This window comes from Paroedura picta, chromosome 2, assembly GCF_049243985.1.
Source record: "Paroedura picta isolate Pp20150507F chromosome 2, Ppicta_v3.0, whole genome shotgun sequence".
Taxonomy (NCBI): domain Eukaryota; kingdom Metazoa; phylum Chordata; class Lepidosauria; order Squamata; family Gekkonidae; genus Paroedura; species Paroedura picta.
The window spans coordinates 78,651,725-78,677,125 of NC_135370.1; the positions used below are offsets into that span (position 1 = coordinate 78,651,725).

General features: G+C 42.4%; 1 protein-coding gene across 4 annotated transcripts in view; it reads left to right on the forward strand.

Annotated features, from left to right (window-relative positions):
- COL18A1 (collagen type XVIII alpha 1 chain) overlaps nt 1–25,401 on the forward strand; it is a 196,110-nt gene that overhangs the window by 130,132 nt on the left and 40,577 nt on the right. For all 4 annotated transcript variants that reach the window (XM_077321082.1, XM_077321080.1, XM_077321081.1 and 1 more), the window contains 11 exons: nt 3,984–4,067; nt 5,747–5,806; nt 13,455–13,599; nt 15,207–15,316; nt 16,735–16,761; nt 17,241–17,456; nt 19,792–19,818; nt 22,049–22,111; nt 22,396–22,482; nt 24,776–24,829; nt 25,138–25,296. In XM_077321082.1, coding sequence (XP_077177197.1) covers nt 3,984–4,067; nt 5,747–5,806; nt 13,455–13,599; nt 15,207–15,316; nt 16,735–16,761; nt 17,241–17,456; nt 19,792–19,818; nt 22,049–22,111; nt 22,396–22,482; nt 24,776–24,829; nt 25,138–25,296 — 1,032 coding nt within the window. The remainder of the gene's footprint in view (nt 1–3,983; nt 4,068–5,746; nt 5,807–13,454; nt 13,600–15,206; nt 15,317–16,734; nt 16,762–17,240; nt 17,457–19,791; nt 19,819–22,048; nt 22,112–22,395; nt 22,483–24,775; nt 24,830–25,137; nt 25,297–25,401) is intronic.

Below are 25,401 nucleotides of genomic sequence, written 5' to 3' on the forward strand. Positions count from 1 at the left end.
AACCCCCACCTACAAAAAGAACATTTCTTTCCTTCTGAAGATTATTATAGGTAAAAATTCAGTGTACCCCTAAACTGGAAATTGTGTCCAAAATTCTCACTTCCCTCTGTATCACCCAGTGAGGTCAGCCTTCTTCTTCCTTAAGAGTAGAACAATGGGAGGCAATTCTGGATAATGTTTGAGAAAGCACAAAGTGAAATGGAAGCTGCCTTGGCAGTCTTTTTTGGAAGTATGTGATGTGTGTTGATACATTACTAAATAAATGACCACAAACTGACTTGCAAAAGACCAGCCCATTCTTACCTCCTCTGCTAAGAACAAGGAGCCTCCTCAAGAACTTTGACTGAATTTCCTCACTTGAGGCCATGCAACTTCTTGCAGTCACTGACCTGTTCCTGCCTGTCTCCATTTCTCCATTCTCCTACCATAGGAGCATGAAATAGTCCAGGGGGGGTTTAGTGCAAGAGATGAGATACATAAATCCTGCTCCTGAACAAACAGGCCTGGCAAACTTCCAAGGGTAAGATCTCAGCACACAAAACATCTGTAGCTATCTGGCAGGAGCTTACGAAAGTTTGGGAAAGGATGCTCGAGGGGCAGAATGGTGTGTGTGGTGAGTGAGTTCTTAATGTTTTGTCAAAAAGTTACAGTTAATGAGGATGAAGGAGAAGTGGAGGCTGGAGATTAATGACCTTTTTTGAGTGTAAATTTCATTCATACTGAACACCAGCCTGGTTCAGCTGCCACAACATAATATGTTGTTTGCGTGCAGTGCCTCACCACAGTTGCCCTCACATCGTGGCAGTACTTAAAGGATATTTGTAGTTTAGTGGGAAAACTCACCTGATGCCCTAGAAGTGAACTAATGTGCAGGAATGGCTCTCCATGTAATAATTACAGGCTCCATATAATAGCTATGACGGCTTTGTTCCTACAAATTATAGTTCATAAAAGGGTCTGAGAAGCAGACCACATATTATGGTTTTTTATGATTTATGTCTGTATCCCCTAACTAGAAACTGAATTCTCAAGTATAAATGGGTACGATTTGAATAGAGACAGGAGGGTTCAAGAAGAACAGGTGTCTATATTCACCTCCACACTGTTTCCTCAAATCCCAATCTGAAACACACCCAGAAAGGTGCTGTTAGCCCTGTTGGTGTAGTAAAAATTGAATTTTGGCCTGGGTTCATGGTTTAAACCTTGCTGAATATAAGAATAAATCTGTGTGAAAGCCTTTAGACCACAAAATCCCAGGCAGAGTAAGCCTAGAAGTTTTGTTTTGAGACAGTGTTGCTGTATCGGTTAAGATCAGATTGGTTTTTACTTGATCAGTTCTTTTTTTGCTTGAAATAATCATTCAGTTTTCTGTTTACTTATAAGTAAACATGTTTACTTATAATCACAGTTAACCAATAAAGAACATTACTTATACAGCTGACAGGCTTTTCTCTTTTCTCAGTTGGTTAAATTGTAATAACAAAGGTAGATTCAATCTCATACATTCTTACTGAGGTAAACTTTGTTCATAACAAAGTTCATAACTTCCTTTTGTTACAGTAACTTATTGAAACACTGACTCTGTCTCAGCCATAGAAGTTCATAGAAGTAGAGGCACTTGCTGACTGACTGAGAGGGATTGTGTTAATTGACTGACAAAACATAACAGAATTTTCCATACACGCACCACTCTTTCCTCCCAGAGTACCTGTATGCAAGGATAAAAAACCCCAGCAGTTTGGGGCATGCATGTGCAATGATAGGTTACATGTACAGTTCCCTCCCTGAGAGGGCAAATAACACCATCTGGGCTATATGAGGTCAGGAAAACCTGCTTATGGGGATTGGTGTGAAGACTCTTCCTCTCTGTATGCTGTGATAGTAATCCAAATCAGGCCCAGATTTACTTGGGAATTAAGTTCTCAGCAGGGAAGTTACAGCTGATGCGTGACTGACCAATTGGCTGAAAGTCCAGTTGAGGAACCCAGACAAAACCCATGGAAAACAGTTAAAATGTGACTTAACCACTCTTTTGAGGACCTTTAATGAAGACAATCTGAACTTAGATTCAAATTTTGCTTCTAATGATGTACTTAAATAAGCTAGAATTCAAAGTCATGGAAAATTTTACTGTTTCATTAGAGAAATGTGTGTATTTGGAGAAAGAGAGTAATTGTATCTTTTAATTTACAAATTATAAGGAGGCAGGCATAACTTCCAACCCGGAAGGCATGGAAACAGGTAGCAGGTGAAAGAAGAGTGATCAGTTGTTAAGATACAGCCTACATGCTGGCAAAGGTTCAGAGTTTGTATGAAGTCCCCTTTTGCAGTCATTCTCATTGATGGGCCAGTGGTGGAGATTATGGTACAGCATCAAGGTCTTTTTGCTGGGAGATGGTCACAGCATCATAAGTAAGAGATTCTGAAGTAAGAATCTTCAGCATTTATTTGTAAATGATCCAAGACCCGTCCTTCTAATATCTATTAGAAGTGTTGGTTGTTTACATAAATTAAGATAGAAACAGCTGATCTGATAGTTATTGGGTTGTGTTCAAGGTACTGATGATTACCCTACTAAGCCCTGACTAGCCATGGGCCCACTTATCTGCGGGATCACTGCTCCCACTGTGCTCCACCATTACACATTTCTAATTTCTTTGTTTTATTTAAAGGTGACTGACTGGTGTTGTAAGTGGGGAATTTGCCTTTTTGCTGTGGGGGTTGTCTGTGGGAGATGAGGCAATAATGGCTTCTCCTTATATGTACCCTTTGCTATGCAAAAGCCTTTGAGTGTCTGCTCTGGAATGGCTTTGAAGGGCAGCTGCATACACAGAACATTGGTTGAAAATGTTATCAAGTCCTTCTCTGTGATTTGTGTCAGTGACCCCCATTAAATTGGCTTAGTCAGCATGCTGGAGCAGGAATGCTGTCTCTGTCAGATTCCAAGGGCCAGCTTGCTGCCTGATGGTCATGCTGTGTGCTTGGCCTCCAAAGTGTTAACCCTTTCCCATGGTAAGGATTCAGCTAGCAGGGTACTTGAATAGTGTTTGAAGCAGCATGTACACCCATCCCTAGTTCTTTAGCACTACCTTTGCTCAAATGTATGTCCTCTAGGCTTAACTGACAAGAATGGAGTCTAATTATTCTGAAATTGCAGAATCTAGATGGGCTCACATCCAAGTATTTCTCGAACAACGAATGCTATACACACTTCTGCCCTAGTGCTCCTTGTGCTAGTTTAACACATTTGATTCAGACCATAGTGTGCCCTGAGGGATAGTTGTAAGAGCAAACAAGATTTGCAATGTTAAGATGCAGGCAGAGCAATTAGATGATTCAAGCACATGAGCCAGTGTTCACCCTCCAATGTAAAGGTCAGTCACCAGGATCACGTTGCAGTCTGATCTTGGGATAAAAGTTCTGTACAATTCCAATTATGGGCATTGATCTGATCAGTTGGCATATATTTGTTTCAGAGGAACATTAGTCTCGGCTCCTCAGGCTTAGATTTCTGATTCTTATAAACCAAATGTGGGCACAGTGAGTGACTGTCTCAGTCAGCATTGTAGATTTGGTGCCACCTTTCCTGTCACATGAACAGTTCTTTCATGTTAACATAAAAGAAGCCATGCTGGATCAGACCAGTGGTCCATTCGGTCCAACACTCTGTGTCACATAGTGGCCAAACCCCAGGTGTCATCAGGAGGTCCTCCACTCCAGGAACAAACGTTGACCATTGCTGAGCAGCCAGGTGGGTGCTCCTTCATCTTCCCGAGTTGCCAAACACTCTTTTCTCCTGCTGCTGGATCTGTCTGTTCAAGTGGGAATTCTGTCAGATCATCTATATGGGATCGGCCTACAATCAAATGGGAAATTTAATCAATTGTTACATACAGGCCTGAGGCCTCCCAGCAGTTTAGGAATGGTGCTTTCTGCTTTAGGAAGGCTGAAGACTAATCTTGTGTATGATTCTGGCTTTGTAGGGTGTAATTGCAGAACTGAAAGTGAAAGGAGATCCTCGGGCAGCTGAAGTCCAGTGTGAAGAAGAGGAGGATGATTCTGATATGGTGAGTGTTCTCTATGCAGTTTCTGAGCATACAAACATTAGCCATTTTAAAATGTCAAACCCATGGTCTGTCTCTTTCTACTTGAGAGGCTGTGGGTTAAACCTGAGATTTTATGTATACAAAGAACTTTATAATTAAACGTTGACCTTTTTGATAAAGTTTTGGATTTTTCCAGACTAGCTTTAAGGAACACATTTTAAACTTTTAAGATATATTCTTTAAAATGTCCTTTATTCCAAAAATATACAAAACAAAAAAAGAACAAGGGGAAAAAATTAAAATCTAGCAACTCAATAGACTTTAAAAGAAAAAGGGGGGGAAAGGATATGTATAAAATAGAAACAAAAATATTAGAGATGGGCACAAACCTAAAAATTCCAGTTGAGTTTAGGGTGGTTCCTGAACCAAACCGGTCTGGTCTGTTCGATTCCCCCTTTCTCTTGGCTGGGTTTAATGTCTATCAGCCATTTATACTTAAAAGCAGGCAGCTGCAGCCCATTAATTATTAGGTTTAAATGGTGGCAGCCATTTCACCAGTCAGTTTTGGAGGTGAACCTGTTAGCTGTTAGTCTGAGATGTCTGGCAGCCATTTTGCTGATCCATGTCACTTCACAGGGGGAAGTGAAATAAACCAACAGGTGAAATGGTTTGCAACCATTTAAACATAACTGGTCAGCTACAGACTCAGACCCTCTGTTTCTGTACTGATTTACCCACAGTTAAAATGGATAAAAGTCCAGTAAACATTCAGGGAACACACTTCAGCAAGCATCAGTTTGGGAGTTCTGAACCATTCCAAGTGCATGCTGAATTTTGGCTCATGTGCCAGTTTAACTCCATTCCTAATATATATATACTAGGGACCAAACCCATTGCATTCAGGAATACAATGGGTGCTAGATTTGGGGGTGGTGGTGGAAGAACTCTGTGGATGGCCTCTCCCTCCCCCCAGGACCTGGAAAGGCTGCAGTCTGGAGGCCCCTGGGAAGGGAACTCACCGGCAAGGGCAGCTCTCACGTAGCAGGGATCTGCAGGCTCTGAGCCTTGGGGGAATGTAGATGATGGAGGGGGTGGTCAGGGGTGGGGGATGGAAGGTGATTGGCTGGCTGCTGGACTGACAGGTGGAGGAGGAGGCATTCGGGGTGTGGCGCTTATGCCACGAGACACGCTCCTCCTCCAAGACCTTACCAAATCTGTGCATAATAAGTTTGTATAAAAGGCTTCCAAATATCTAAAAGCCCATGTGCAGTTGTCATCTAACATTGGTATTCTGAGGTCCTCAATTCATTTAAAAGATGAGCATTTATCTCTCCAGTTATGACTTTTTTAGCCGTAGTGAGGGCAAAGAAGGTCCATTTCAGTTGGCCAATGATTAATCTCCAAGAGATGAGTAGATAGTTCTCAAATACGTAAGCATCCTCAAAAACCAATGAACATTCTAAAACAAAATTTATATGAAAAATTTCTTCCCAGGAAAACCAAATGACTGGACATGTCCAAAGCAGATGTAATATTAATATAAATTAGAACCGTATTTTCAGACCAAACTTTTCTTGGACCAAGCATATCCCTGTGGTTTGTTTACAGGGAAACAGCTACCCAAACAAAATGTGTTAAGTGCAAACAGCTATCACTCTCTTGACCTACTTATCTGCCTCCTTTTTAAAAATATTTTTTAGATGTCTGGAGATGGTGGAAGTGGGGCTGAAGAAAAGCCACAGCCGTCAGAAAAGGAAAAGGTGTGTCCATATGTGTCAGTCATGTGCATTGCTTCCAACAGGGAAATGTAATTGATCAATTAGCAGATGAGAACTGATAGATATTTTCCCTCCCTACTGATGAAAAGCTGCCCATCTTGTTTGTCCTTTCATAGCTAGAACCTGCATCTGATAACTGTGTGTTGTGCCAATGTATAATGAAATGGATCAGAAAGAGGGGTTTGGATGTAAGAGGTGTCAAACTTAGAATTCCCGTTGATGCCCTTCCCTCACTCCCTGGGAATTTTGAGGCTATAGGCTCAACTTGCTTTGCAGCAGAGGTTTTGAAAGTAGAATAAGAACAAGTTTGAAAGTGTGCTATCGAAACCATTAACAAATTTTCAAGTTTCTTTCCATATAGATTCAGTACCCTTCCTTGCTTGCTTGCTTGCTTGCTTGCTTCTGGTCTGACCCTCTGGGGCAACAGAAAGCAACTCTGTTCCATCTTCTATACAATAGCCCTTCAAGTTTTTGAGGGTTATCATATCCCCTCTTAGTTCTCTTTTCTCCCTCAACCTTTCCTCACATTACTTGGTCTCCAAACCCCTCACTATCTTTGTAGCCCTTCTCTGGACATACTCCAGTTTGTCTACATCTTTCTTTAGTTGTGGTGCTCAAAACTGGACACAATACTCCAGGTGAGGTCTTCCCAGAGAGGAGTAAAGTGGTAACATCCCCTCGCGTGATCTGGACACTATACTTCTTTTAATACAGCCCCAAATCCCATTTGTCTTTTTAGCTACTGAGTCACACTGCTGACTCCTGTTCAGTGTCTAGTCTACTAAGTCCCCCCAGATCCTTTTCATATGTACTACTGCCAAGACCTGTACTGTGAAGACACGTACTTCATATGAATGAACCAGCCAAGAAAAAACAATAATGAACTACCTCTGGGGTCTTCCCTGGATGCAGTAGCTGACTCATCTGAAGAAACAGGCTACAAACCATGGACTGAAAGCCCAACAGCCAGGAGTCCTTTAGCATGTACCCTTCACCCATTCTTTACACTTGCAAGAAGAGAGAAAAGCAAACACTAAGCAAGATGTTACAGCTGAAAAAATGTTCCAAAATCAGTGAACTGTGACTCACAAAAGTTCATATTGAAGTAAATGTTATCGGTCTTTAAGGTACCACTGATTAGCATAGATACTGCTTTGCAAAGATGCTTCTTTTCCTCTTTCCCTCCATGTTTCAAAAGCCCTGTCCATGCTTTATGCCTCTAACAGAAATGGACAAGCAAATACTCCATAAGATGTTATAGTACATGATAGGTTGAGGGACTTGGGAATGTTCAGCCTGGAGAAAAGGTGGTTGAGAGGGGACATGATAGCCCTCTTTCAGTATTTGAAAAGTTGTCACTTAGAGGAGGGCAGGATGCTTTTTCCATTGGCTGCAGAGGAAAGGATGTGCATTAATGGGTTTAAACTACAACAATGTAGGCTAGATATCAGGGGAAAAATTTCACTTTTCTTGGATGTTTTAGGATGCTTTGGGCTGATTCTGCGTTGAGCAGGGGGTTGGACTAGATGGCCTGTATGACCCCTTCCAACTCAATGATTCTGTGATTCTATGATCTACAGTACAGATCCACTGAGTGGTAGATTGGACAGTTTTTTAGGCTTTTATAAGTGATAGGCACTGAATCATGTGAAAAATAAAATGGTAGCCCAGTTTGGAAAAGGATTGGTATAGTAAGGTTCTCTAAATTTGGTCATAATCAAAATTGTGTTGTGGATTTTTTCACCAGTCACTACTTTTACAAAGTTTTCAACAACAATGTATAATTGATCAGTGAGAAGTGAATGAAGTTGGCAAGCTCCTTGATTTTGGAGAAGGGTTGCTGTTGGCATAGCATATGTGTATTGCGTGTAAATTGTATATATGCATATGGTAGTTCATGGAGCCCAAGGATCAGCAATGTAGCGTAAATTTTAGTTATCAGAAGAAAAATCTCTTTTCATATCCCAGAGGCCAAAGATGGTTTGCCAATTAGCATCTCTCCACCAGATGTGCACTGCAGCCTGGAAACTTGCCTCTCTGTGGTAGAAAACTGAGATTTTAATCCAAACAATGTGTTTGGCCTTAGAAATGTTATAATGCTAAGGACACGAGGTTGATCCAGGGCAATAGCGCTTTGAAGCATCTGGTCAAACTGGACTCCTCATTCTTTATTAATGAACATTGGCTGCTTGTTGGGTTTTGGCAGCATTTACTTTGCTCAGCTAGGTATCCCTGACTGTTTTCAGTGATGCATCACATAATTCCAGACAGCTAACTATTTTTTTCAGGTGATCTGTGTCTGATTAGCTGATTCTGAGCTGGCCATGGTTAACACCACTGATCTGTGTGCTTAGATGTATTTTTTAGAATCATGTGAGCAGTGAGTGGAATAATCTGGAATTTTATTGCACAAAGGTTTTGAATATCTAGGCCTAGGGCAAACCTGTGTGAGATGGGGTCCAGCTTGGTGTGGTCAACTGGCCCTTAAGGCCCTCAGATCCAGAAAGTGCCCCCTTGCAGGCTGACGCATATTATCCTTTTTTCCTCTCTGCTAGAAGATGTGATAGCTTCAAATTTTAAATGATCCAAAATCAATGAACCTACTCAAACCTCAAATGTCTGGCCCTTGTCTGCAAATAAAATAAACAGCACAATGTTTTTGCCTTCTTCCTTTTAAATATCAACAGTAGCTCTGCCCTCTTGTTGCAAAAGCCAGCATGGTGTAATGGTTAAAGTGCTGGGCTATGACTGGAAAAACAGAGAGTTCAAACAGACAAGACATGGCTTCCTCTTCATAAAATATAGCTTGTGCAACCTCAGATTGTTTTGGGAACATGCATGGAAGGGACAGGAGGTTTAAGGTTAAGCCTTCAACCTTCACTCTGTTTTCCTGTTTGAAACTAACTCCCTAGTCTGCTATTAGCATTTTGAAAGTTACAAAATTAGGTACCCTTTAAAACACTTCTTCTCAATCTTAAAATACTGATAGAGGAACAGGCTGGGAAGAACAAAACAGAGTGAACATTGAAGGCTTAACCCCCCTTCCCCCTGCTCATCTTTGTAGCTAGGTAAACTGAGGCTGCATGAGCCTGCAGTGCTCATTTTATGAACTATCCCAAGATATGCAATATTTGCCTCATCTGTTGGGTTTTAAGGCTCACATCCCAGCTTGTAATGAAAAACTTGGGCCATCCTGGGGCCATCATTATTTCTCATGGGGTCATTTTTAGAGTCACATGGAAGAAGAGAGAACTAAACTTCTTGGTGAAAGGACAGGATAAAAATGGAATGACAAATAGACAAACATGTTTTCTATAGTTCCATGAGAAATATATTTTTATTAGTAATATACTTCCTTTTAATGCTAATTTTACCACTTATTTTTAAGCTCTTCACACAGCCTACATGTCTACTTCAAGTTTTAGTAAGTTGTTTTTTCAACTTAAGAAAGATGGATTTAAGTCAATAGCACCTTTTTTCTGGATCCATGATGTTACCATGGAGCAAATGTCACAAATTAATCTTCTTCTGCTGGTATTTTGTCTGTGTCTGTCATCAACTGCAGAGGCTGAGGGTTTTTAAAATAATTTGCATGTCTTCTTGGCATTACTTTCTGTTTGAACATCAGGGATAAGGATGTTTTACAACTTTGTGTGAAATCACTTAACATTTACCTCCCAAAGTGAAGCCTTCCCAATTAAGCAATTGTATCTTGCCACATTTCAGTCACATATGCATTGGAAGTAGTTCTTTCTGTTTTCTGGTCTAAGCATTTTATTTTCCCCCTTTCAGTTGTGAGGCTATTTATCCAAGTACCTTACCTAAAGTAGTGTGAGGGTCTATGAAATGTGATGTCACTCCTGTGCTCACCTTTCTCTTTGCAAGAAGCTATATTCAGGAGTCACCACTATTCTGTCCACTGACCAAATGATGAATGGGGTTTAAGGCTTATTGGTTTTGCTTACTCTCAAAAATCAGACAGCGTTGAGAATCTGCAGCCTTTGTGTCCTTTCTTAAGGAACTGTTAGCTGCTTGTAACCCTTCTCAGCCAGAGCAAATGTATGTTGTCAAAACAGCCACCACATTTTAGCTAGGCAGCCTTCCCACAACCTGGTTTTCTCAAGTATGCTATATACAATCAGAGTCCAGTAGCACCTTTAAGACCAACAAAGATTTATTCAAGGCGTGAGCTTTTGAGTACAAGCACTCTTTGTCATTTGACTCTATCCTCAAGTTTGTTGTCACACTTCATGAAATGATGCCAGATTTTGTGGGGCATACAGAATCCTGGGTCCATTTTAATGTTAATGAACACAGGGCCTCCTTGTGTCATGAATGGATGGTACGCTGGTGGTCTTAGGTTCTCTGGAATAAATACAGCCATGCATCCATCACTCAGCCACACTATTCATATGTTTTCTGCATTACATACTTGACCACAAATGCTTCAATGTTTGCACCAAGTCTGGACAAATGTAATTATGTGGAGAACCAATCTGGAACAGTGGGCATGTGAGCGTGCAGCCGACTTCTCCAGAAGATGTTCTCATTTACTGATAAGCAGAACTAGCTGGCTTTCCCTAGCTTTCCCTCCTCCCCTTTGGTTTTACTTTCTTTTTTCCCCCTAGTGTGTCTTGTTTCTACTTTTAGAATGTAACGCCTGTGGGCAGGGTGTGCTTTGCTGTATGTTTCTAGACAGCACGTAGCAATCTTAAACAGTTTCTCAATAATACATCTTGGATCCCTGTGTATGTGTGAAAGGTGAAACACAAACTGTGGCCAAAGCATAGCATCTCTATCTGGAGCAGGGGTCCTGACAATTTACGGCATTGCAACCAATGTGTTGATCGCCTGAAAGTTCCCATTCAATTTTTTATCGTAGTCACATTCTGAACAATATTACATTAGGCTACAGTGTGCAGGTAACCTTGCCAGATCAGGTTACGGAGCTATTTTTGTTCTTCAAGAATGCTCATTTGCGAGTTAGTGCTACTCCTCACATTTAACCGTTTGCCTCTATCCATGATATTCAAATAAAGGTGAAAAAATTACACCCAACACACGCCTGGGTAAAAGGCATTGGCTGCATTGGCTACAGCATGGTTTGATTTCAGGCCGCTGAGTCTGAAACAAGATGTGACAGAAGATTAGTGATCAAGGTCTCCTGCTTTTCATTAAAGTTAAAAACATCTGTCAGGAGAGAAAGAAATTGGATCACTGGTGTCAGAGGAAGTTGTTGTTGTTGTTATGTGCGAAGTCGTGTCCGACCCATCGCGACCCCATGGACAATGATCCTCCAGGCCTTCCTGTCCTCTACCATTCCCTGGAGTCCTTTTAAGTTTGCACAGAGGAAGTAGTGTTTAATATTTTTCCTCCTCCCTGGGGAAGTCATGTAGCAGCTACAAGAGACAGCTTTAGATCAGGAAAATAGTCTGGGAGGAAGCATTTATACTTCTATTTCATGTACATGATTCAAGGCTACAGTTGGAGCTTTAACTTCAAAAAGTGGAACCTATTATTTCCCATGTTAGGTCTCATTTGTAAAGGTTTCCATAGAACATTAGTGCCACCTTGTGGCCAGAGGTATTATTGTCCCAAGTGTCCTGTTGCATCTGGAAATGTTGGGGTGTGGGGAAACAGGCACTCGCCCTTGCAGAACAAATATGCGGGAGGTAATGCAAAGACATGCAATATTTACTTTCAGATCTTTAGTAATGCATCCTAAGATACCTAACTACACTGTTTGCTAACTGAGAATATAGGAATAAACATCAAAATGATAAATCATCAGCACTGAAAAACATAAAGATTTTGTGAGCTGGGTTTTGGAATATGTGTTTATCCATATTTATAAAATCTACCAAATGAATATATACTTTGTGCATGTTTTCTAACTACATTAAAGACTTAAACAGTATAATCATCATATATAGGAGGCTGCGGTAAACTCAGGGGGACTTTTAAATATACACACACAGGATTGGACCACACAACTAATGTTGGGCAACAACAGGGAAACCTGCCTAGATTTAGTATTAGAAACAAGAAGAGCTGGAGACTGTTTTGTGCAATCTGTAATTGCAGCAATATATATATACTAGTAAAAGAGCCCATTGTATCCTAAATACAATGGGCGCTAGGAGGCAATGGGAGAGTAAAAGATTTCTTACCCGGCGCTGGGTTTTCTGACTGGCGGCCATTTTTAGGGGCGGCTTGATGGTGGCGGCGGCGGCTTGATCGGCGGCATCGGAGGCGGCTTAACGGCGGAGGCGAGGGCTTGATCGGCGGCAGCAGAGGCTTCAGCAGAGGCAGCTTTACAGCGAAGTCTTGAGCGGCGGGGCGGCGGGCTGACGCGTCGGAGGCGCTTCGCGCCTCCGACGCATCAGTCCGCCAGCAAGGAAGCAACTGCGAGCTCGCGCGGCTTCGCGCGGCTCGCAGTTGCTTTCTTGAGCAGCGGCTTGATGCGGCAAGAGGCGCCTCGCGCCTCTCGCCGCGCCAAGCCGCCGGCCAGGGAGCCCCCGGCAGCCGCGCTTCGCGCGACTGCCAGGGGCTCCCTGGGCGGCGTGCTGACGCGTCGGAGGCACTTCGCGCCTCCGACGCGTCAGCCCGCCAGCAAGGAAGCAACTGCGAGCCGCGCTTTGCGTGGCTCGCAGTTGCTTCCTTGTGAGTGGGGTGGAAATCGACCGAGCCAATCGGCAGGCGCTTCGCGCCTGCCGATTGGCTCGGCCGATGGTCCGTCAAGAGGAAGGGGCCAACCGGCACCCTTCCTCATCCCGGACCGAGCCCGCCCTAACTCCTCCTACACAGCCTTTATTTAGTCCGTGGCGCCCGTGGCGCCACGGGCGGTGTAAAGATATTTAATTGCCAGATTCCCAGAATAGACCCAATACAAGGCCTGGTGTTTTGCAACACTTGTTTTGTCAAGAGCAGGCTCCAGGGCTTCTTACTAATATAGGCAAGCCCAGTAGCGATGTTACAGTGGTGAACTTGCTACCTTCTTGGAGATAACCAATTTATTTCTAGCATCATGAACTAGCTGTAACAATATTATTTTAATAGCCCGACTTTAAAATATTTTGTTCATTTTGAAAAAGAAGGTATCTCATTAGAGATCCTCAACTTTTGTCAGTTTGTAATTATTCCTGAGCCTCTTTTGACACAGAGTGGTAAGGCAGCAGACATGCATTCTGAAAGCTCTGCCCATGAGGCTGGGAGTTCAATCTCAGCAGCCGGTTCAAGGTTGACTCAGCCTTCCAACCTTCCGAGGTCGGTAAAATGAGTACCCAGCTTGCTGGGGGATAAATGGTAACGACTGGGGAAGGCATTGGCAAACCACACCATATTGAGTCTGCTATGAAAACGCTAGAGTGTCAGACATGACCCAGTGCTTGCACAGGGGATACCTTTACCTTTAATTATTCCTTTTTCAAGACTCATGGGAGAAAATGCCCAAACATTTGTTTCTTTAATTAAATAGTTCTGTACATCCACCTATTTAAATTCAGTGGGCTTTCTGCATACCACACTGTTGATATCTATTAATTTGAATAATTTGTAGGAGAGGGCATTGGATTATGTTACCTAGCACAGAAAAAGTGACAGCTTACTCTGTTTTCATTGCCTTTCCCAGGGGGGTGCAGCACGGTTAAACCTCCCAGAACCTCCTCCTGTCACTTCTCCTCCCACTGATAAAAAGCCTGTACTGCCAGAAGAGAAACCCAGTTTGCAAACTGAACTAACCAAACCAGAAGAGAGGCCGCCATTTGCTTCAGGAGGTAAGACTAGTTTTCTTCATATTGGCAGCCACTTTGCTAAAAAATGAAAATAAGGATCAAAGTTGAAGCTCTCTTGATATTGCTAGACAGAAGTGAGTAGACAGATTTATTAAAATACAGCTCCAAGCCAGCTACAAAACTCACACCATTTACAACAAAAGTAAGTGAAAAGGAGACAACATGGGATTGTTAGAGGGAGCTTATGGTCATGGACTTCCCCCACTCCCCCCCCAGGTGATTCCTGGAGTAACAACCACCTGGGTCAGTGGGCTGCAGAGAGGAGGGGGGAAACTGGCCCTTTCTGCATCTTCTGCCAGCAGCTAGATTCAAGTCCATTAGCACCTTAGAGACCAACAAGATTTTGGAGATATAAACCTTTGAGATTCAAAGCTCTCTTTGTCAGACATGAGTTGGAATGGAGTCCTCTGGTCTTTTTACCTCAACTGGAATATGGGGGTGGGGGGCAAAGAGTGCTTGTTAAAGGATTCTAAGGTGCAATGCATATTGTAATCGGCTTGATTAGAGCAGAGGGGGAATGTTTAGGGGTAGAAAATTAGCATCTGTATTATGATAAGAATCGTATGTTCCATGGGAGGCACATGGTTTGGTATTTATGAGTGAACTCAATGAAGGAACTTTGAGTCTCAAAAGTTTATATCTCAAAAATGTTGTTGGTCTCTAAGGGGCTCCTGGACTCAAATCTGGCCGTTCAGCTACAGACAGACACAGCCACACTCTGAAACTTCTATCCGCTGAGCTGTCTTGACAGAAGAGAGAGGAGGAAGCAATTTGACCTCCCCCTCACTTTTTCTTGCTGCCCACCCTCCCATTTGGCTGTTACTCTATGGGGTCTTGCAAACCTAGGAGCTACCTTTCTCTTGGTAGAAGGAAATTGTGGGGTGGGGGAAAAGAAATAGGGACAGTCTGCAGTCACTGTCATTGATTCACTGGATCCAACCCCACATCTGTAAAACATTTCTTACCATGCTTAGCTAGTGGCCCATCTTGTGCAGAGAGGCAGTGGACGTTAAGGTGCAGGAGTAAGCGAGAAGAAAGACGACAGAATCAAATCTTGAAACATTGCTTCCTTGTATGTTCATCATAGACTGGCTATGGCTGCTGCCTGTTAAGTGCACAAAGCCACCTCCTTGCTACAGAGCACTCTTTAACTTGTGTTTGTGTTTCCATAAGGCAGTGAATGGCTGATTAAATGTATAAGTGTTCATTAAGCAGAAACCAAGCAGGTTGTTCAAAATATTAGGAGAGAAGCAAGACTGAAAGCATTCAATTTGGTAGTATTAACATTTGCCATTTCAGTTATGGCCAAGTATGCACTTTGGCCAAGTCTTTCATCTCTGCTATGAATCCTTATATGCCAATACTCATGTTTCATCTTAGATCATCTTGTTGATATGCCATTCACAGAAATTTTTAGGTGCTTTCTGATGAATCCACTTACTAGTGATGATCTTTAACAGTTAAAGTGAACCCCAAACATCTGATTTTCATTTTCCCACATGGCAATAATGGACCTTCCTTCCTTCCTTGCATAGTGCCTCCTGGACAGCTGATTTATACATATCATTCATTTTCCATTTCTGCTGTAGTTGGAGCCAAAGGTGAAAAGGGGGATCAGGGCATCAAAGGTGACCGTGGCCCTAAAGGGGATTCTGGAGTTGGTGGAGTTCTACCAGCAGGTGGTGCTAAAGGTGAAAAGGTAAAGGGATAATCTCTCTCTGCCCTCCAGCTATTTTCATTGCTAAGACCATGGAGCCTTTTTCACTATTAGTAACTTCTGATGATGGAAAATATCATTTCCTTCCTTGTGCTGCATTACTGGACTACCTAAAATAGGTCCTCTCTGTCCTAGCTTTTCCTATCCTAGATTCTATCATTGTTCTTGGACTTCCTGAAAATGTTTCCAGATTTGTATGCCTTTAATTTTGTTGTGGGAGAAGGAAGAAAATAATGTTTTTGTATAAGCAGTGAAGTGAAACATAACCCATGACCTAGTTCCAAATAGATGTTGTAGGGAACCTCATGCTGGCTGAATTCTGTGTGGGCAGGAGGAAATAAAAGCTAGAATATTGTCAACACAGAGAGAAAAATGCCTTTAAAAGGCAAGGGATGTGTCAAAGGCTGATGCCAAGAGTAATTGGAGCCATTACTCCCGCTCATACACCTATTTGGCAGTTGACCATGTGTCAGTTCACTTCTACCAACCGTCCATTGCCCTGCTCTAAGGCAGGAGTCCCCAGTGGTTTGGAGCTTGTGGGTGCAGAAACAAAATGGCTACCACAAACAATGAAACCAAGTATAAAATTTCAGAAAGTGGGATTATGCATAATACCGATAGTAACACTTAGCATCTCAGGTAGAAGTTCCGTTGTACAGAATGACTTTAAAAACAAACATAGTGTTTAGAAATATTTTCTTGCATACACTCAGCTGACTTTTAGCAACACTAGGAAGATCCTTATGCTGTGGTGACAGCTGCTGCTGAAAGCAATGTTTTTTGTATCTTCTCAACCAATCTCCAGTGGGCCAATCAGCGGCAGTGCTCGGCAAAAGCCCTATCTGGCCCTGCCCACTTTCTCAAAGCACTTGACAAGTTCCAGGAGAGGTGATGGTAGATACCATAGCACCCATGGGTGCCACGTTAGGGATCTCTAAGGCATCACATATTGTACAGTAAGTACATGGATTTTGAGAGGCCACTAAAAGCAAGTTTGAGGACAGCTTTCTCAGAGCTACTCTGCCAAGGAAGAGGTGGAAGGTTTCTCTGACTGCAGAGCATGGCAGAAGTAAAGTCTGACCATAGAAAGAGAGAGGTTTCTGGGGTAGGTCATGCTAGCATTCCCTCATTGAGAGTCTAGCTGTTGCTTGCAATGCATTACCATGTGGGTTTTTTAAAAGCTCTGAATCTGTGGGAGAAGAAATCTGTATTCCTTATAATATTTATTTCACTTTTTAGCATACTGTTCATGAACACATTGTATTTATATTCTCATTCTGTTTGCCACAAAAGATAATCTCTCTTTTGTTTTATGTAGATAAAATGCAAGCTCGTGTTGTTTGCTTGACTAACTATTCATAGTATTAAATATTTGGAAATGTTGCTTTTTTATCTTGCAGGGAGAGAAAGGAGAGCTGGGTGTTAAGGTAATCACATTTCCTAAATGTCAGCTTTTAAAAGGTATTTGTGGGGAGTACAGTGATCAGGACTTACTTGAGGCAGACAGTGGGATAGTTCAGTGCTACCTTTATATGATTTAGAAGTCCATCCCATCCACTGTACGGCCCCAAAGCATGTGTAACTGAACATAATTCTATGCTACCCAACTACCTGCCTATAGTGGCTCTAGTTCCACATGCTCCAGAGCAGGGGTAGTCAACCTGTGGTCCTCCAGATGTTCATGGACTACAATTCCCATGAGCCCCTGCCAGCGTTTGCTGGCGGGGGCTCATGGGAATTGTAGTCCATGAACATCTGGAGGACCACAGGTTGACTACCCCTGCTCCAGACGAAGCTCTTTTCCTAACTGTAGTGGGAAAGTATCAGAATTCAGATAATGATAAGTCTCATCAAAGAAACGGTGCCTGCCTTGTTTTATCTTATCTGTTTTCTCCCTCACTTTTAGGGAAATGCAGGCTTTGGGTATCCAGGCTCAAAAGGACAGAAAGGCGAGCCTGGTGTACAAGGATCTCCAGGACCTGTGGGTCCCCCTGGCCCATCTGGGACAGTTGTGCAAAACTCTGATGGCTCTGTTATAGAGCACATTTCTGGGCCTCCAGGACCCGTCGGCCCATCAGGGCCACCTGGGAAAGATGGTTTACCAGGAAAGGATGGAGAGCCTGTAAGTAAACATTTCAAGCAGCTGCTGATTGAGACAGGACCATAAACTATACAGAATCCTAGAAGAAGGCATAGGGCTGAAAGGAGCCTGGGTTCATACTTAGTACATTAAATTATTTCAGTATGGAATTTTGTATCTAAAACCTACCTGCCATAAACAATAATGTGGTTTTAAAAATATTTTTAATTCATAATCATCTGAATTTCTATCAAAGACAAAGGACTCTATAAGATAAAAGGAAAGCTATCCTTGCCCTTCACTGGGGCAATTAGCTTAAACAAGAGGAAAGGGTCATCCTATTTCTCCTGCTTTTCCTTCCTACTCTCTCCCTTATGCCACCCCATCCTCATTGCTCCCTTTGCCAATCCACACACTGTTAGAAAGCATGATACTTCATTTGTGTATGAAAGGAAATACCTCATCTCTTTCTCTCATTTCCTCATCACAACCCTATAAAGTAAGTTAGGCTGAGAGTGTTTGATTGGCCCAAGGTCACATAGTGAGCTAAGCTTCATAGCTAAGTCAGGATTTGAACTCTGGTCTACTCAATTTCAGACCAACATTCTACTGTTCATATATTGGATACTCGTATGGATCTCCACATAAATCATAGAATCCAGAGTAAATATTTAGATAGCCTGGCCTGAAACCATGATGGGATCATTTGTTTGGTTGAAGTAGGGTTGAAGAATCACCTCACTGTCCATTTTCAAGGAACCAGAATTATTTCCTCCCCAAATGCAGACATACACGGACAAACAAAATTGGCTAAATCAAAAATATTTCCATTTCCTCAATTTCTTTTTCTCAAAAGCCAGCTTCGTATAGTGAGAGCCAGCTTGGCGTAGTGGTTAAGAGCAGTGGCCTCTAATCTAGAGAACTGGGTTTAATTCCCCACTCCTCCATATGCAGCCAGCTTAGACCTTAGACCAGTCAGTTCTCTCAGAGCTCTCTCAGCCCCATCTACCTCACAGGGTGTCTGTTGTGGGGAGAGGAAGGGTGGGTAATTGTAAGCGGTTTTGACACTCCTTAAGGTAGTATAAGCAGGATAAAAAAAAAACACAACCCTTCTTTTTCTAAAGGAGGTCTCAGGATACCAAAATCAATTTAACTGCCACAATTTGGCCAACAGGCATTTGGAGATCCCCCCTCCCCATCTATTTAAATATAAAATGGAGGTGGAAATATTTTTTAATTTAAAGGAAGGCCTAGGTAGTAGAAAAACCATGTCACTTTGGGGAAACCTGTTTTTTTCTCTCTACCCAAAGGTAAAAATAAAATGGAGATGAGACCATTTCTTTGTCCCACCAAGATACAGTAGAACTGCAGTTCATCCAATCTGGGAAGGCAAACCATAATTCTCTTGATCCATTAGTTTCCTCAGAGCTTGTGTTGCAAACTAAAGGAAATGTATTCTTCAGTCCAACCACTGTGGCCTTCTGCTTAGATGGGTTTCATCAATTCTGTGGGTTTTTCCCTTTCCTCCCTTACAGGCTCTCTTTCTCTCTTATTTCTTCGCAGACAGTATTATCTACTGGTCCCCTCTTATTTTTGCAAAGTAAACCAAACCATGTGCCTGATTTTGTTTTGTTTATAATCCTTTTTCTTTTAATTCTAGGTGAGCTGTGCTTTTCCATATGATTTCTCTCTTGATTATGATTTTTTTGAAGGGGGGAGAGGAGGAATCTACCTTGTAGCACTGGCTCAAGTAGTTTTTTCTTCAGTTTCTACAACCTGGCGAATCTTTTCTTCATCATGCCCTTCCTCCCTTCTTTCTTACTGTCTTCTATTTAAAGTCACTAAACCTCTCAGTCCTAGGGCCAGGAGGCAACATCAGGAGAAGGCCTCAGCCTCTATGCCCTGTTGTTGACCATCTAGAGCAGGGGTAGTCAAACTGCGGTCCTCCAGATGTCCATGATGCTGGCAGGGGCTTCTGGGAATTGTAGTTCATGGACATCTGGAGGGCCGCAGTTTGACTACCCCCGATCTAGAGGAACTGGTTATTTACTGTGTATAACAGGATGCTCGGCTAGATGGACCACTGCTCTGATCCAGCAGGGCTCTTCTTATGTTCTTGTGTTCTTACATGTATGTACAATCATATCACCAAATTAAGTTCACTCCAGACTGGCATAGACCCAGACATTATTCCTATGCTTTGTGTAAATAGCATGAAGGCATAAGCCTACTCTTCCTGGCTGTCATAACCAAATCCTGTAGGGCACCAAGGAATGTGGGCCTGGAACTTGTGGGAGTAGCTTGAAATGATAGTCACTAAATTAGTCACAATGGAAAAATTGGCAGCTGCTAACCTCCTGTGTTTTATTCATATTAGGGGGATCCTGGTGAAGATGGGAAACCGGTAAGTTCTGCTATGTCTGTATCTCATCTTTTAAAGATAAACTCTTTATGTGCAATTGATATAGTTGTAGACTATTGTTGGTCAGTAGTTTTCTGAAATATGTTAGCATCAGGAAACAAAAACTGTTGGGCTATCCAGTTCTCTATGTAGGCAAAGACATTTATTTGCTTAGTGAATCCTTGTGGGTGAGCAAGAGAGGGAGAGCAAGGAATTGATCAAGGTACGTGTTTGTGTGTGTGCATGTACAGGGGGGATTTTGTCTACACATAATTTACACATAATCAGACTAGTTTATTAATACTGTTTGCATATCTTGAAATCAATAGTTGCTCACCTATTCTCAGTACATCCACTGTGAGACTGTAGGCATTAATACTCAGTTTAAGGCATTTAATCTTTAATCAATATGTATTGCCTTAAATACTATGGGCGCTGTCCACCACTACCAGTCCTGAAACTATCTACAGGAGGCATTCTCCTTGGGGTGAAATGGTGCCCTTCAACACTGCATCATGGCTAGCCATTACCTGGAGTGGGAAGCCTTTGTATACCAGCCAACGCAGTACTCCCCAGGACTGTGCACACAAGCTACTCATATACACAGTTTGGATAATTTATGTACATAAAAAGGGCTATGGGATTTTGTTATGCATAGATCTTTCCTTTGCAGATAATGGCTGAGTGTGTTTTAGTACACTTGGCACTATAAATGGTTGCCATTCACCAATGAGCATTCAGTGGAGGCCAGGCTACAAGGAACACCTAGGAGTGTCCCCTCCTTCATAACATCCCAGATAAACAAGGTTTTGGATCTGGCCTGGAAATGAAAAGGATACCTACTGCTGCTCTGTGATAGTTTTAAGCAATTTATATGCAGTGTTTTATTGTATCATTGGTTTCATATTGTACACCGCCCTGAGATGGTTGTGACAAGAGGGGCGGTTCTATAAATCTAATCTATCAATCAATTGATTGATCAACTTAAAAAACCCAAATTTGAAAAGGCTCTGGTGGTGGGGGAGGAGGAGCAGGTGTGGCAGGAAAATGATGGGGAAACCACCATGTGGAAACCCCATTGCCACCATGCTCTATCAACAACTGCAGCAGCCAGAGGGTGATGTCAAAAGTCTGTTTTCATGTGGAAAACATTTCTGTAAGGACCAACTGGCTTGCAGTTCACTTTGTTACCAATCCAGAACTTGAAAACAAAACACCAAGAATAGCTATACAAGTATACCTTTCAGCTGGTCTTCTTAATTACATTTCTTGATAAGTTAACGAGCCACACAGAATATGGCAGGCATCATACATATTTTTAGGTATCTATATTGTAATTTAATGTGACAAGTTGAGTTGAAATTGGGCAAGCTTGCAGCGGGTACAAAGTAAGCTTAGTTATTCTAAAATGCTACTTTGGTGTGGGTACTTTAGTGTGAATTATTTGCTATGAAATTTTAAAAAGAACTTTGGGATAAGACTTATATATTAGTTGCTTTTAGAAATGGACTATGTTTGTGGTTTTATAATGGCCTTAAAACATAAAACCCTATGTTAAAAAGAACATAGAATCTTCCATGGGTACAGGAAGAGGCGGGGCAACCTGCCATGACTAAAACTCCGTCCTGCAACCCGGCATGAAACATCCAGTGCATAAATGGTCTAAGACAGCCAGCTTTCAAGAAGGTTAAAATAGCTTTCTGATGCTCTAGACTAAATGGTTAGTAGGGTTTTATTAAATGAATTAAATTTTATTATATTCCACTTATGAGATAAATCTCTTAATGTGGTTCTAACTTCAGACATAGGCAAACCAAAATAGTATAATAGGAAATATTCCAAATCTGTCATTAGAATTTATCAGGATGTATAATCACATTTTCTGTTGCAGTGTCTACACAGGTTCTTTTGCCATGAATGAGTAATTGCAGTGTCAAAGTCTTTAATGAAAATGACCAGCATTCATATGTTGTGTGGTACTTCTTAGCCAAACTTAGCAGATGTTCACTATCTTCTAATTGATCTTGTGCCAGCTGATCTTGAAGCAAAGGCAACTGTGACAGTGCAGCTGTTCTTTCAGCATAGTTCATCTCGGTGTGTCTTCCATTTTCCCTGCCCATTGTATGCTGTTATGTTTGTATCTGCATGTAAATAAAGGTGTTATAGTTGCTTCTGTGTGGCTGTTCTGTGAACACCGAGGCCTGCTCTGATCCCTTCTCTCTTCCTTGTGCAGGGAGATGTTGGCCCTCAAGGATTCCCTGGGACTCCAGGGGAGCCTGGACTGAAAGGAGAAAAGGTATGGGCACTGGGTCACCTGAACATAAAACAGGTTAAGTCCCCACTGTACTTTCAACTTTATTTATTTGCATACAATGCCTACATTCTGATTTTCAAATATAGTGGTCCTCAAAGAGTTTCATAAATATTATTAAATAATATCACTTCAAACAAGAATTTAAAACTATGATCAGCAGTTATCTAGCAGAATATTCAATCTGAACAGCAATCTGCCTGTCTCTGTGACATGGTGGGTATGCATACAATGTTCTCAGCTCTGTAATTCTTTTACTCTGTCCCCAGGGTGATCCCGGAGTTGGTGTACAAGGTCCCCCTGGTCTTCCAGGACCACCTGGACTACCAGGATTCAGCTCTAAACTGGACAAATTGGTGAGTTTCAAATGGTCACAATATAGGCATTGGAATGAGTTCTTCTTGCCTCTACTCCTTTCTAGGTCATAGCCTAAAAATGGTGCCTCCCACTGGTTTCCTGCATTTCTCTGTAGGCGACAAAATTTGAGTCCAGTGGCACCTTTAAGACCAACAAAGAGTTATTCAAGGTGTGAGCTTTTGTGTGCATACAGACTTGCTCAGACAATGGATCATAAGAGTACAGTTATAAGGAGAAAGCAAATTAGTAGAAAATTAGTAAATAGCGTCACAACATCCTAAACGTGCAGTATGATAATTCTTTGCTAGAAAAGCCAATCAGTCCTATGGGTTCAGTTGTCATTCACAAAAACATTGGGGCAATAAATGTCAAGATTACTGGCAGACACTTTCCCAGTGGTTAAAAGAAGTAATTAAAAGCAACTTCTTGTTAGCCCCCTCCATTTCTACAGGTGACAAGCTGTGCTCAGCATGTTATCCTGTCCTGAGAATCTAGAGTTAGATTCTAAATAGCATTACACACTTACTTACATCACATAACAGTCTCATTGTCCCAAATAAAATAAAAAGAAGGGGGGATTGGAAAGAATGGGGATATAAGAGTTGAATCTGTAGATGACTGTTTCATTTCTCCTCATATTTACCATATATACTCGCATATAAGCCGGGTTTTTCAGCCCTTTTTTAAAGCTGCAAAATTTCCCCTCGGCTTATATGCGGGTGTAAAAAAAAAAGTTGCCAGACAAGACAGAAGGGTGGGGGTGAGAGACAATTATACTTAACTGAAGAAGCAGATGCAGAAAGAGATGCAGCAAGCCCAGGAGGGACAGTGGGAGGGGAAGGGAAGAGCAGTCTCCGCCTCCCCCCCTTACTGCCTTAATGATGCTAGCACGAGGCTAGCACATGCTGCTGCTGCTGCAGGAAGCTCTGAAGCCTCTGTCTCAGAGGGAGAGCAGAGAGCAGAAGGAGGAAACACCCCTAGAGGAAGGAATGGAAAGAGGAGAGAACAGAACACTCGGCTAAGAAGAAGGGAATTGGATAAGAAGAAGGATTGGATATAAAAAGGCAAGAGGGATCAGAGGGAAAGAGGGAGGAGGAGGGTGGGAGGAAAAGGAAAAAAAAGAGATCCTGCCGGTGAGGGGAGGGGAGGGGATGGGGGAAAGCCACTATCCAAACACCAGCCTCGGCTTATATGCGAGTCAATAAGGTTTTCCAGCATTTTGTGGTGAATTTAGGTGCCTCGGTTTATATGTGGGTCGGCTTATATGGGAGTATATACAGTATTTCAAACAGGTAGCTGTGTTAGTGTAATGTGTTGCAACAAAGTGTAACAAAAATCAAGTAGCACCATTAAGACTGGGGGAAAAAATCTTTGATGTGCTGTGTGAATCACACCTTACTGCTTAAGATGCATATGAAACTGATCTTTTATATCGACTTACATACATCTCAATAAAAAGGAGAGAGGGGAGCGGTAGTGCCAGAGAGAAACCTGTTGTTGTAAATCCTATTTTGAAAGAGCTGGCTGTAATTGTGCTCTTATTCAGCGGACTGGAAGTTCAACACTGATTTATGGACAGCCATGGCCATTTGGCTGCAAAGAAGCCCCTATATCTATTGTTCTTATAAAGATTTTTTTTAAGTAAAATAAACAGTCATTAGAGCCTCTTGTGGCGCAGAGTGGTAAGGCAGCCGTCTGAAAGCTTTGCCCATGAGGCTGGGAGTTCAGTCCCAGCAGCCGGCTCAAGGTCGACTCAGCCTTCCATCCTTCCGAGGTCGGTAAAATGAGTACCCAGCTTGCTGGGGGGTAAACGGTAATGACTGGGGAAGGCACTGGCAAACCACCCCGTATTGAGTCTGCCATGAAAACGCTAGAGGGCGTCACCCCAAGGGTCAGACATGACTCGGTGCTTGCACAGGGGATACCTTTACCTTTACCTTTAAACAGTCATTCCTGATCTCAGAATGAAAGGTGGGCATTGTTCGTATGTAGCAGGGATGGCCAAACTGGTTCTCCAGAGGTCCATAGACTACAATTCCCATGAGCCCCTAGTCCATGGATATCTGGAGAGCCACAGTTTGGCCACCCTGAGAGTATTTTCGTTCTCAGTTATTAGTCTCCCTTGTACAGCATGTGTCTTTCTGGATCATTTTAATGCTAGCACTTGTAAACCTAGCAAAGCAGCCAGAAGTAGGCAGATATTCTGTTTTGAGCCATTCTAACTTTTGCCCCAGCAGCATTTATGCTGATTGATCCTGACCTTTGTGGTATATTTGTGTACTTTTCTTCCAGACATTTATTGATATGGAAGGCTCTGGCTTTGGAGGTGACATGGAAAGTTTACGGGTAAGTGCCTATGCAGGCTGCTGAGTTGTACTGATGTACACTGCCCTGAGTCCATTTTTGGAGATAGGTACTATAGATATCTAAAAAATAAATAAATAAGAATGAACTAGTGTTGCATTCAGTGGGGTTTTTCCCTTGGGAGGTGATGTACAGAATTCTCCTCAGAAGTTAAATAGGTTGTGTGTACTCGGTACATGGGGACTGCAGTAGTTCAGACAGTGCATGACTATCCCCGTCAGAAGATGAAATCTCTTTATATGTTCAAACTAGGAATGTGCACGTCATATACATTGTTTGTGGTGTTTCAGGGCCCCAGAGGACCTCCTGGGCCCCCAGGGCCTCCTGGTGTGCCAGGTTTGCCAGGACAACCTGGGAGATTTGGGATGAATGGCACTGACCTTCCAGGACCACCTGGCCTCCCTGGAGTGCCAGGCAGAGATGGCAGCCCAGGACTTCCAGGACTCCCTGTAAGTAAATGACTTGTGCTGGGAGAAACAGTGGAAGATAATACACCATGAATATGTTTCCAAATCCTGCTCAATGCCTTCCAATATAATTTGTTCCGTGTTTAG